The 14,187-nt window shown below is 40.5% G+C and overlaps 1 protein-coding gene across 4 annotated transcripts in view; it reads left to right on the top strand.

Annotated features, from left to right (window-relative positions):
- SUGCT (succinyl-CoA:glutarate-CoA transferase) overlaps positions 1–8,993 on the top strand; it is a 763,763-nt gene extending 754,770 nt beyond the window's left edge. For all 4 annotated transcript variants that reach the window (XM_025292055.3, XM_044946814.2, XM_025292046.3 and 1 more), the window contains one exon: positions 8,066–8,993. In XM_025292055.3, coding sequence (XP_025147840.2) covers positions 8,066–8,229 — 164 coding nt within the window. In that variant the 3' untranslated portion in view covers positions 8,230–8,993. The remainder of the gene's footprint in view (positions 1–8,065) is intronic.
- The last annotated feature ends 5,194 nt before the right edge of the window (positions 8,994–14,187 follow it).

Below are 14,187 nucleotides of genomic sequence, written 5' to 3'. Positions count from 1 at the left end.
ACAGCACTTGGGGTTCCAGGTTTGGTACCACTGATGTTCTGGAGACTGCTGCGGTGTGCATTTTTCCTGAGCATTTTTCAGTTTGATTTCCTTTATAAATGCAGAGGAAAAACATCCACACCTTCATTAATCCCTACATGGCTTTGACTCAGTCTCAGAGAGCTCTGCATTTCATTCTCTGCCTCTTTCTGTGGGGCAGAGAGTCCACATTTCTTTTAAAAGTACAACTGCCCTAATTCCTACTCTCAGGTCAATGGAGATGTGTCTGTTTAAGGCCAAGAATTCCTCATTGCAAGAAATGCATTTATCTCCAAACTTATGAGCTATACAGGTTAATTTTTCATTCATTTTATTTGTTTCCTTTGGACATAAAACATTTTGATGCAATAGATTTGTGATATAGAACTTAGATAGTAGAAAAGCCTGCCTAAACAACTGATTGAAACCCTCAGCATCAGAGAGGTTGGAATGAATACAACTGCCTTGGAAATATATTGCTTTGAAATGAAGACACTTAGAAGGAAATGACCTCTAAATTTACATATCCTGGCCCAAATTATTCCCTGAATTCCAGACTTGCATAGCTAAAGGCTTCTCTCCTTGGATACCTCATTGGCATCTCAAACAGCATTTTCAATGCGCTTCCCTCCTGGCTCAGTGAGTAAAGAATCCGCCTGTAATGCAGGAGATGCAGGCAAAGCAGGTTCTATCCCTGGTCAGTAAGATTCCCCTGGAGTAGGAAATGGGACTTGTATAGCTAAAGGCTTCTCTCCTTGGATATCTCATTGGCATCTCAAACAGCATTTCAAAAACAAATTTGACTTCTGAGACTTCCCTGGCTGCCTGGTCCAGTGGTTAAGACTCTGCCTTCCAATGCAGTGGGTGCAGGTTCAATCCCTGCTCAGGGAACTAAGATCCCACATGCCTCAGCGGGCAGCCAAAAAAAAAAAAAAAAGAAGGGGGGGAGGAAGGAATGAAAAAATGAATTTGACTTCTGCTTCTCACCAGTTTTGTCCGTGAATCCATTCAGCCTTTCTCATCAGGTAAATGGCCCACCAGTTATTCAATTCAGAAACAGGAGTTTTCCTTTGATCTTTCTCCCTCCCCAGCTACCTTGGGTCTTGCACTTCATCAGCAAGCCCTCTCATTCTATCAGGAGAAAAGCTCTCAAATACATTCACTTTTTTCAAATTCTGTAGGCACCACCCTAGTGTAGGCCACTGCCATCTCCTCCAATATCCCCACAACAGCCTCCAAGCTCGTTTTAGTGCTCTCTCTGCCCAGCTACGGGAATACTGAAGTCTTGTCACTGCTCTGCTTAAAGCCCCAGTGACTTCCTAGTGAACTCAAAATAAGATTCACTTTACTACCATAGCCTGTAAATCCCTGTGCCTCTCCTTCCAATTTCATCTAGAAATTACCAGATAATATTCTAACCACACTGCAACTTTTTTCAGTTCTTAGACATCAAGCCTATTCTCACTGCCTGGAGTCTTCTTTCTTTTAATGTTAATAGCTTTTGTTTTAATATTAATAGCTCAGCTTTGGGACTTCCCTGGTGATCCAGTGGTTGAAACTTTGCCTTCCAATGCAGGGGATGTGGGTTCAATCTCTGGTCTGGAAACCAAGGGCAACATGCCATGGAACAACTAAGCCCATGTGCTGCAAGTAAGACCCAGCACAGCCAAATAGATAAATAAAATAAATATTTAAAAAGAAGAAGAAGAAGAAACATAGATAGTAAACTTAATCTTTGGCAGTTTGAAAATACCTTCATATTTGATTAACCATTTGACTAGGTATGCAATTCTAGGTTTGGGGCTTCCCAAGTGGCTCTCATGGTAGAGAACCCGCCTGCCAATCCAGGAGACTAAAAGACACTGGTTTAATCCCTGGGTCAGGAAGATCCCCTGAAGGAGGGCATGGCAACCCACTCCAGTATTCTCTCCTGGAGAATCTCATGGGCAGAGGAGCCTGCCGGGCTACGGTTCACAAAGAGCTAGACACGACTGAAGTAGCTTAGCATGCACACACACACAATTCTAGGTTTAACATCATTCCCATTTAGAAATTTGAAAGCGAGCTTCACTTTCTTCTAGTTTTTAGTAGAAATTAGTGAGAGTAGTATATATTGCAACATTTGATCTTTCAGCTTTTGTCCTACTTCTATTCTAAGATCTGTCTCTCTGTTAACCATTGATTTTTAAGAAAAGAGGCTTGGAAATTTGATGGCTGTCAAGTGGTTAAGACTTGGCGCTTTCACTGCCAAGAGTTTTGGTTTGGTCCCTGGTTGAGGAACTAAGATCCCACAAGCTGCCTATAGTAAGGTCAAAATTTAAAAATAATAAATAAATTTAAAAAAATTTAAAGAGTCTTTAAAAAGACTCTTGGGAAGTTGAAATGGACCAATTGGCATCCACTTCCTGTCCATGTCCTTGTAGAATGTCCTATGCTTCAGCTTTCTTGACCTCTTTGCCCATCGACATGATCCCATTGGTGTCATTTTTAAATTTGTTGAAATATCTCATACACTAGTGATGCTCCCTCCCATCCTTTTCACTCATATGAAATTTTATGTTTGTTTGCTTAACTTCTATACCTTTACTTCAGTGGTTTATCAGGGGAGAGTGAAGGCAATATATATATATTCAAAGTCCCAAAATACACCACTTGAAATTATGATCATTTGCCATCATTTAGATGTACTGTAATTTATTTGACCAGCGCAAAAGGAAATGGCAACCTACTCCAGTATTCTTGCCTGGAGAATCCCATGGACAGAGGAGCCTGGCAGGCTAAAGTTCATAGGGTCACACAGAGTCAGACACTACTGAAGTGACTTAGCATGCACACATGCCCAAGTTTGGAGCATATTTTCCTAATTTTATCAATATTACAACTATTTGACCTCTTTATCTGGAAGGAAGGAGTTTGGGATAGACCTATGAGGACAGTACATGAGAGAATGATTGCTAAACACCTGCTCCTAATAAGGTACACTTTGGGAGCTAAGAACAGATGAAAAAGTTTCTTTCTTTCTTTTCTTTTAAATTCAGAACCTCACACAAAAAGGGGTATTGAATATTAGATTTAGAAATTTGTATAGTCCCTTGCCTGTCACATTTGTCAACATTCTTGATTACATCCATAGAGGAAAAAAATTTTTTATTAAAGCAGAATTTCTCCATTCAAGTATGTGAATACTTAAAACTCTTGATATCAAGTTGAAAATTTTCCATCCAGAAGGATTGTACCATTTTCCACTCCCTCTGGTCACAGACTTCTTAAACATATACTGTGATATCTATAAGATTCACTAGTTTTGTAAACAAAGTTGTATCTCATCATCTCCATACTCTGATTATTACTGATGTTGAGTATTACCCACATTGTATTCCCCAAATGCTCAAACCAATCCTGCATAGGTATTGCCAACCTCATTTTAGAAATCTATGGACTGAGACTCAGGAACTTTTAAGAATTCTCAGGATCACACAGCTTTCAAGTGTTTGAAAGCATATGCGAATGTAGACGTTGCTTTGCCAAAAAGTAATTTAAGAACATGTGACTTATCTGCTCATCTTTTTTTTAAACGGAAAATCAGATTATTCATTCTTTCTGGACCTTAGATATAAATAATTATGTCAAACATGTTCTACTTCTTGAAACAAATACATTTGAAGAATATATTTTGTGCAGAGCCTAGACTGAGGAATGTCCCAGGTATATAGGATCATTGCACAGGGTTGAAAGAACAGATTTCAATTGACTCAGGGAAATTTCGCTTTCTTTGGGATCTGAATATATCACTTTATTTGTCCTGTGTCACATAGAGATGTATATTTTAAGGGGCTGTAAATTTTTGTTTTTTCATAAACTACATGGCCAAGCAAAACAGCAGCCCCCCTGTCCCCCTTATCCATGGGTTCACTTTCCAAGGTTTCAGTTACATGTGGTCAACCATGGTCTGAAAATATTAGAAAATTCTAGAAATAAATAATTCATACATTTTCAATTGTGTGCTGTTCTGAGAAGAGTGATGAAATCTCCTGTCAACCTCTCTGTCTCTTGAATTATCTCTTTGTCCAGCGTATTCATTCATTAGGCACTTAGTAGCCATCTAGTTGATCAGATGGATTGTCCGTCAGTGTCAAAGTGACTCTTCTTTTACTTTGTAATGACACCAAAGCACAAGAGTAGTGATGCTGGCGATTTAGGTATGCCAGAGAGAAGTCGTAAAGAACGTCTGTTGAGTGAGAAGGTGAAAGTTGTCAACTTATTAAGGAAAGAAGAATTAACTGTGTGCTGAGGCTGCTGAAACCTATAGTGAGAGCAAATCTTCTATCCGTGAAACTGTGAAGAAGGAAAAAGAAATTCTTACTAGTTTTGCTGTGACACTTCAGTCCACAAAAGTTAAGGCCACAGTGCATCATAGATGCTTAGTTACGTTGGAAAAGACATCAGATATTCATAGTAAGATATTTTGAGAGAGACCACTTTCATGTCACTTTTATTACAGTACATTGTTGTCATGTCATGTCCTGTGTTAGTGGCAGTTACAGTGGTTCACTTACTGTGCTGCATTTATGAATTAAACTTTGTCATAGGGATATATGGATACGAAAAAACACTATACATAGGGTTCAGCATCATCTGTGGTTTTAAGGATCCAAGCGGGGTCTTGGAAAGTATCCCCCGCAGATAAGGGGGTGCTACTGTGTTTAAGGAATTTTTAAGAAATTGCAATTTGAAAACTGCCAGTACCGTTCAGGTAACTATACCCCCCTTTGATATTATTACATGGACAAATCTCAGCTTCAGAATCTTTCTAAAATCAATCATATGCAAAATACCTGGTTTCTGAAGGGGCATATGGAAAAGTATATACAATTTCGTCAACTGCGATATGGCTTACTTAGTAACATATATTTGTTTAAAGAAGCCTAAGCTTTCCAAATATATCATATCCTCCAGGTGTCTTTATCCTAGCAAGTCTAAAAATTACCAAGTAATACCATCCCACCAACCTAAATTCTTTAAGATATTTCTGTGCAAGGTGTTACATGCCCTTCATCCTAAACTGGCAGCATAGTGTTCAGTGTGGATCTGGAAGCTCCCAGGAAAGGATAGGAGTGACACAAGTGATGGACACAAGTTGACCTGCCCTTTCCTACGGTTGGACCTGAAAAATTCCCTCATAGCATCCTTGCTGGGAGGCAAAAACCCAAGTTCTATGTGCCAATAGCACAATACTCCAAAGTAGATGTGTCTCAAAAACATAATAAGTGAAAGATGCAGACAGTAAAGGCCGCATATTGTATGGTTTCATTGATACGGAATATCCAGAATAATCCATAGAGACGGAAAGAAGTTAGAGGTTGCCAGGGGATATGGAAAGGGGAGAACTGAGAGAAACTGCTTAAAGGATGAGGGTTTTAGTGAGAGCGATGGAAATATTTTGGAACTAGATAGAGGTGGTGGTTGCACAGCATTGCAAATGTCATGGAACAGTTCACTTCAAAATAGTGGATCTTATGTGAATTTCACCTCAATTAATTCTTTTTTTTAAAACAAAATCCAAGTTCCTGAATCTAACATACCTGGACTTGGAAATGGATACTTCCTAGCTGTGTGATGTTTGGCAAGTTTTCTCATGTCCTAACCTGGATCCTAACTTTAACCCTTTTACCTTAAATCTCCATCAGTCCCCATACAGGATTGCCATGAGGATTTATAGGAGCTGATGTGGGGCCTTTGGCACAGTGGCCAGCACAGCCCAGGTTCTTAGGAAACGGTAGTTACCACTGCTAATGCTCCTGGCACTGGGAGCAGTAGTGATCAATGGTAACCCTCTTTTATCCCAGATTCTTCAAGAGTCAAATGACTATTTCTCAGTTGATTGTTTTACTTCAGGTCATCTAGTTAGGAAAAAAGCCATGTGACTTTGACTTCAGCCTGTATTTTTTGACAGAGTCCTTCTTTTGAAAGACACATTTTAGATGAAAACTATGGTTAATGTCAAAATCACACACATCCCCAAAACACTGGATTATCAGCTTTCTCAGGAGCATAGAGGATACCACCTCCCAATGTGTATGGTTCTTTCTTGAAAAGGGACCAACCCATGAAATAAAACGATCATGCACTGGAGCATTTGAAAGGAAATGTGAGAAGGAAAAAATAAAAAAGAATTTCCCTGAACTTCAGAGAAGGAAAACTTTGGACATCAGTTGGAAATGGCCATTTATCTGGTGTGAGTGGTATGTGTGACCCAAATGTGCCACTTGACGGTTTTAGGAGGTCTGTGTCCTCTCTCCATCAACAAATGGCTTCCTCGCCATTATCTTTTCTGAATGGAATTCTCCTAGATCCTAAGGCACATTTCTGCTTTATGGACTGACATTCTGTTACCCACATGTACTTGGGTTTTATCTGTTCTTCCTATGGGCTCCCAAATCCAGAGGAGACTGGAAAAATCTTTATGAGATGGAAACGTACTGTTCTGTAGTCTTCCTGTGACTCTCTAATTTGTTTTCCCGAAGGCTCATCAAGTGAGATGTAAAGGACAGCCAACATAAATATCATTTATTGAATGAGGCAGCAAAGGTAAAATCTGTGGAAACAGTATGTTCCTCAGTGTCCATCAAGCCTGTGCATGAAAGAGTGAGAAGATGAGGCTGCTAAGGTTCTGGAAAGTACATGGCCTTCAGTGTGAGATGGTTCAGGTGGATGAGGATTTGCATCTTGTTGCTCTTAGTTATTAGTTATGTGTGCATGTGTGCGTGCTATGATCAGTTGTATCCACTTCTTTGTGATGTCATGAACTGTAGTCCATGAGGCTCCTCTGTCCATGGGATTTTCCAGGTAAGAATATTGGAGCAGGTTGCCATTTCCTTCTCCAGGGGATCTTCTTGACCCAAGGATCAAACCCCATCTCTTGCATTTCCTGCATTGGCAAGCTGGTTCTTTACTAGCTGAGCCACTGGTGAAGTCTATGACCTTGAACAAAACCTTAGCATTTTGGACTTTAGTGTCATTATGTGAAGAGTTAGGATGAAGGAGTTCCCTAGTAGTCCAGTGGTTAAGTCTCCAAGCTCCCACTGCAGAGGGCATGGGTTCGATCCCTGGTCAGCGAACTAAGATCCCACATGCTGCATGGTGGAGCCAAAAAGTTGGGGGGAAAAAATGAATGAGGATGATAAAATCCATTCCCAGCATCTGTTGAAATCCTTGCTTTAGTTATCCTGTTTGTTGGTGGCTCAGTGCTCAGCAAAGAGCTGGGAGTACATATCCATTTCCCATTGCACAGCAACTGTCAAAGAAGGTAATGGGGTGGCTTTTGTCATCATAGTGGCTGGCAGGTTTTGTGCATTATGTGGATTTGGGGAAGCTTACTTCGTGCTTTCTGTTCATTACATCATGTAAACCCTTTCATCAAGAGTGTATGGTAAACATCATACCCAGTTTAGTTGTGGAACACGAGGCTCAGAGAAGTTATATAATTTGTCCAAGATAGCTCTTCTTGAAAGTGAAAGAGCTGATACCCAAACAGAAGTCTCTCTGACAAAGAAGCCTGCACCCGTAACCTCTTCTACCACCTAAATGCTTCACCCAGAGTCTGGGTGAAGTCTAGTTGATCTGCAGTCTGTTGAACTAAATCTTGGAATTTTACACTGGATGCTGAGTGGTAAACACTTGGGTTACCTTCACCTGGGGTCAGATTTCCAGAGAGACACTATGTACCTGTGTCACTGTTCTCTGGGACCCAGAAAGTCAGTTCAGCTGAGTGACTTACCCCTGCGAGTCTTTGCGACAGGCCTGGCACACACCAGGCACATCCATGCAGCCCCCAGCATGGTGGATGACCACTGCATAGTTGTCTAAAGCAAAGTCAAGGGAAGCCACATGTGCAAATACATTTCTTTCCAAAACGATGGTCCATCTGCAAGGGTGTAACGGGCAGTGATATTCTTGGCATTCATTGCAAACACCCCAGGCTGCTTGGGTAATGAATTTCCGAGGGTTAGTCATTAACAGGCTTCCTGCTTTCCTCCCGCTCTGACAGGCCCAGCTGTGAGATACAGTAAGTTCAAGATGTCAGAGGCCAGGCCGCCTCCCCTTCTCGGGCAGCACACGACGCACATCCTGAAGGAGGTCCTCCGATACGATGACAGGGCCATCAGGGAGCTGCTCAGCACTGGAGTGGTGACCCAACATGAGGTTGAGTGACAAAGGAAAAATACTTTTCTGCAAAACCACATCTGAATACATTTTGCTAGCGAAGACAAAACAGCCTTTCTGGACCCTTCTCCCCAGATCTGGTGCCTGCCACTGAAGAGTTAGAGGAATTCCAGATTTCCTGCCTGGCGTCTCCAGAATGGCTCTGGTATCAGTGAATCTAGTGCTTTCTAAGTGTACCCCACCTTTCATTCCTCTGTTTTCCCCCAGATAATAGATTAATTGCAGATTTTTTTTTTTGGTGAAGATTTTTTTTTTCCGGAAAAATGCATTCCTCATTCTTATTACATTAATAGCCTAAACGTTTGCCCCTCCAGCCCACGCAGGTCTGAAAAAGTGCAGATCTCTTGATGTTCTTTACTTGCACATAAAGTCCTCATTTAAACCTTTGTTAGGAAGTCAAAGCAATAAGCAGAATGACAGTCTCGGTGATTGATTTTAAACAGAATAACTTAATTTGAGCTCATGAACCCTTTGTTAATCTGTAATTTAAACCATGGAATTTGTTAATGTCCCTTATAAAACTGAACTTCATTCTCCCCTGTTGGGGTAAATATTTGCTTTATGTTGTGTTTCTTTGACTATTTCCTGAGACATGCAGAAAATCAACCCCCACCAATGAATTTTGGGATGTGTAGGTATCTGCATGATACCTGGGTAAAGAATGGTTCTTTAATTGGTACCTTATTTTGAGCCAAGTGCAAATGCAACACATTTTTAAATAAATGTCAGATGAGTATCTAGGTATTAAATAACGTCTGTGTGTGTATACTCAGTCATATCCTAATCTTTGCAACCCTGTGGACTGTAGCCCACCAGGCCCCTCTGTCCCTGGGATTTTCCAGGCAAGAAACTGGAGTGGATTGCCATTTCCTTCTCCAGGTGATCTTCCTGACATAGGGATTGAACTAACATCTCTTATATATCCTGCATTGGCAAGCAGATTCTTTACCAACTGTACCACCTGGGAAGCCCCAAATAATGTCGAAATAATGACAAATAGGAAAATGAAAGGAAAATATTTCTTTATATTCTGAGTATCCACTGAGTAGAAGAATATAACATGTCTTAGTATTATTTGCATTTAAGTATTTGTCAGTGAATTGGAAGTATAGAAACATCTCTGTCCAGAAGGTGGTTACTGATTTGCATCTATGTTCCAAGATGAATTGTCACTTAGATTGCCAGTCACTCAAGCCCAGGTACAGACCAAGGAGCTAGATGACCTGTGATCTATATCCTGATATAATGACAATTCGCTCTGTTAGGTTCATATATCTTAAAGCCATGTCATTACATGCCAAGTGGTCATTGAAAGTTAAATTACAGATGTTCATTTTTCAAACTGTGATTTAGAGCTAGTTTTCTTATTGTGTTCTTTTTCATTGGAAGGATTTGAGCCATTTATCCATGCTGTAAGCCTCAGTGTGTTTCTAGAATTAAGGATTCCAAATAACTAGGACATTTGTCTGCTTACAAACCCTTATGGGATTTTATAGAATAATGCCTACTAATTCTAGAAACAGTTATTGTCTTCTCTGCTTTCCTTTTTGTGGACATCTTGTTCTGAAGAACTCCTGCTGTTATCCTGCAAGTTAGAATTCCATCATGCAAGGGTAATTTGATACCTTCTGCAGTACTTTTCCCCCAATGGCTAATTCGTAGATAGATATTTGGAGACGTTCACTTCAGGCCAGACATCTAAATGAAATTCCTCCATGTATATACAATTAGTAATGAAAATGGTAAAAGGCTGGATGACAGAGATTTGGCAAAACCACATATCTTGAAAGATGTTTCTCCACCATTATTCCCCCAGTTATCCAAGTTGATGTCTTGAAATGCAAATTACTTGGTTCCTAAGCAGTAATCCTAAAGATCTGGGTCGTCATATGTAGAAGGACATTGATCATTCAGAGAGGGTCACAAAATGCCTCAGAAACCTTAAAATAAAATAAAACTATAGTCTTGGTCCACAGCAGTCACCATTGGGGACTATCTCCAGTGTAAATGTGTATGTAGCTGTTCAGATTTCTGCCTACACAACTCAAAATGATCCAGAAGAACTTTGAACCTGTTCATTCCTCAACAGATATTATTTACTCTACTGATTTAGTGAGAGAAACAATTTAGAATATATCTCAAATTTAGGTAGAGAATTAGTCCTGGAAGAAACATTGTGTTTGCTGAAATTTGTAACATGTCCCAGATCAAGTTATGCCTATAGACAATGTGTTGTTTTAACTATTAGGATGTATTATACATTTCCAAAGCTGTACATATTGTTACATTACCATATTCTCCCAGTTCACTTTGTGTCGAGGCCTGCCTTCTGACAGGCTGATGTCTGAAGTTGTTCTTCAGATTTCTTAGCAACTCCCAGGGTTAATCATTTTGGAATTGAGAGAGTATCCACGAGCAACTAAATTTCCTTTCCTTGATTTTTTTGCTTAAACTTCCTGCTGCCATGGTTTTCTGGTTAGTAGAGCTTATTTTCCAACTTGCAGTCTCATATGCTGAATGTTTCCCCAGAAGAAGAGAAATGAGCATTGTTTTGTGGGACTCCTCTTGTTACTTGGTGTTCTTTCCATGTTCAATCCATCTAGTAGGAGTTAGAAGCACAATCATGATTTAAAAAAAAAAAAAAAATAAAACTACAGCAAAGGAGGTTTCACACAGGCTATTTCATACTACTAGTTCCTAGCTCGTTAGACTATAACCTAGGTAACACCACAGAGGGGGTGCTTTTGCATAAGACTTCAACACCCCTGTTTTCGGCCTTTTTCAGGGAAATTCACACCCACTAGTCTCTATTTCACCTGAATTTGATGTCTTACCACCAACTCTTTGGTCCCATGATGTTGGTGTGTTGTCTACTTTTATGGGTATGAGTGTTGCTTGTTACTCTCCCAACTGGCTCAAGGCTGCCTTCATGAACAGGAAACGTTCTCCAGGTCCTGGACCAGCAGGCACCGAGAAAGAACATCACCAGAACTGAGCAGATTGGTTAGATCATCTGCGTCTGCTCTGATGGCTCATATGGCAAAGGAGACAGGTGGGAAAAAAAGGCACATTCCTCAACCTCCATTTCCTGACCCCGGGCTATTTGTTTTCAAACACATCCTCCAAGATTAAGAGATTCTTCTTGAATTCGCTTCTATTTGGGGGAGAATATCCACTGCCATGAGTCCCTAAATTCTTGAGTTTCTTCAGACACAATGTGCCGGGAAAAGTGGTTATTCATTTTGAGAGTAGTATCAATGAGCCTTAGAAGGAGAGACTGTTAAGCTCATTTCTTCTCCCTCTCCATTTTGGAGTATGATCATTATTTTAGAAAGTTTGGGGAAAAAAGGTTCATAATTCTATTTCAAACATCTGTTGGAGAAAACAACAACAACAAAACATTTATTTATTTTTATAGCAATGACTTTTTATTGTATATTTGGGAGTGATACTGAGCTGGAAAGAATGAAGCTGGTTCTGAACTGCTTCTGAGAACCTAGCTTTTGCTAGTCTTACTAGTTTTTTATTGGAATATAACTGCTTTACAAAGTTGTGTTAGTTTCTGCTGTACAACAACATGAAGCACCATATGTATACATATATCCCCTCCCTCTTGAGTGTCCCTCCCACCCCTACTCCTATTCCATCCCTCTAGGTCTTCAAAGAACACTGAGCTGAGCTCTCTGTATTAATAGCGGCTTCCTGCCTGCTATCTGTTTTACACATGGTAGTGGATATATGTTAATGCTACTCTCTCAGTTCACTGCCCGCTATGTGTCCATAAGTATCTATTTTAAATGTAGCAGTATGCACATGTCAATCCCAAACTCCCAATCTATCCCTCCCAGCCAGTCTTCACTCCTGGTAACCATAAATTTGTTCTCTAAGACTGTGTGTCTGTTTCTGTTTAGTAAATAAGTTAATTTGTATCTTTTTTTTCCTTTTTTTAAATAAGAGGCTGTGGTGGGCAGAATAAATGGCTCATCAAAGAAGCCCATGTCCTAATCCCCAGAACCTGTGGATATGTTACATTCCATGGCAAAAGGGAATTATGATTGCTGATCAGCTGACCTTAGAATAAGGAGTTTATCCTGGATTGCCCTGGTGGGCCCAACATAATCACCAGGCCTTTAAGTGTGGAAGAGTCTCAGTGTCAGAGTGATGGGATGTGAGAAAGACTTTCCCGATTATTGTGGAATTTGAAAATGAAAATGAATGAGGGCTGTAGGCATTTTCTAGAGGATGAAGAATGCAGGAAAATTGGACTCTCCCTTAGAGCCCCTGGAAAGAATGTAGTCTTGCTTGACTTTAGCCCAGTGAGACCCATTTTGGACTCATTTTGGACTTCCGATCTCCAGAACTGTAAGGTAATAAATTTGTTTTATTTTAAGCCACGGCATTTGTAATATATTGTTATAGCACCAATAGAACATGAATACAGAGGCTGTTCTTCCTTAGTTTAAAAGTCTAAAGCAACAGGAAAATCACTGGCTTGCAAAGTGACTAATTGACACCTCCCTGTAGTTCCATTTTTTTTCTTCTTTTTTTTATCCCTACTTCCTTTTTGACTTTTCATTTTCTCCCCCATCCTTTCTCTCTGTGGCCATATTTATTTTCTCCCTCTCCTTTTATCTCCTTTCCTTTCTTCCTCCTCTTTTTATCCATGTTGTGTAGGTGTGGACTCCAAAAGCTGCCACTGACCTCAAGAAAAATAGGACTTGCTCAGTGATCTGGAAGCTAACTAGTAGTAATTCTGGCCATGACTTCAGCTTCACATGCAATTTTGGCTTAATCTCTGGGTGGGGTGAGCCCTAAATAACTGGCTGCCTCTTTTTCTCCCTCAAAACTCAGGGAAAGAAATGAAGGGGTGTTCCAGGTGTCATCCCAGGCTGGAGCAGAGCCTTCAGGCCTACCTGTCACATGCCCTTCACTGCTAAGAAAAGCATCAATAAAGTGGAATACAGAGCAGAGACTAGACTCTGTGACAGTGGGGTCTTGCTGTTGTGATGGACCTTCCATCAGAGAAAGGGGAGGGAGGGCTTGATGGTCAATAGTTTTGTTCCAGCACTTGGCCTTGCCCTTTGGTTCTTGCTTTTTCTTGGAGAAGTCAAGGCTACCAGCCTTCATAGGAGATTGGTATTTTGCTCTTAGTAATTGCAGTCAAATGGCCTCCAGAAGAGTGGTACATTGGGACATCCCTGATGGTCCAGTGGCTAAGATTTTGTGCTCCCAATATAGGGGGCCCAGGTTCAATCCCTGGCCAGAGAACTAGATCCCAAAGACTGTGACTAAAGATCTTGCATGCAACGAAGTCCATGGGAAACCAAATAAATAAGTAAAAGAGAAAAAAGAAGAGTGGTGCCTTCTCCACTGCCTTGGTTTTGCCATCTGTCAAACAGAACACAAAGATCCTCACAACTCCCTTTGCTTTCTTCTTTCAAGATGAAAAACATTCAGACACATCGGGTCTTTTCTCTCCCCATCCCTTTCTTTGCAAATGAACCCCATGTCAGTCTGTTCAATTCACACTGGTTTCTTTGTCTCCTGACCACAGAGGTTGGAGGAGTACTTCCTGCTGCTCGTCTACATCTGCATCCTTTCCTCTGGCCCAGAACTTGCGCACAAATGCTCCGCCCGTGAAGCAAGACACTCAGCTTCAGAACACACAGCTGAGATGCTGAGAGGAGAGAAACTAATGTTAAATGACCACAGGGAAATATCTTTCTTTCTACCCCTTTACCTCTTGGAGAACGCTAAAGAAAAATTTGGAATTCCAAAGCATCTCTTGGTAGGAGACATGGCAACACATGTTTGTCCCAATAGATTTGGATTTATGCTTTTAGATTTTACAAAGAACTTCCTAGCTGTTCTTGACTGAAGCTTTGAAATATACTACAAATGAACATCAATGTGTTCTTTCTTTGCAGAGGGTCAAGAAAATCATAG

The sequence above is a fragment of the Bubalus bubalis genome, chromosome 8 (genome assembly GCF_019923935.1).
Source record: "Bubalus bubalis isolate 160015118507 breed Murrah chromosome 8, NDDB_SH_1, whole genome shotgun sequence".
In the NCBI taxonomy this organism is placed as follows: domain Eukaryota; kingdom Metazoa; phylum Chordata; class Mammalia; order Artiodactyla; family Bovidae; genus Bubalus; species Bubalus bubalis.
This window is presented reverse-complemented; position numbering and strand designations above follow the sequence as displayed.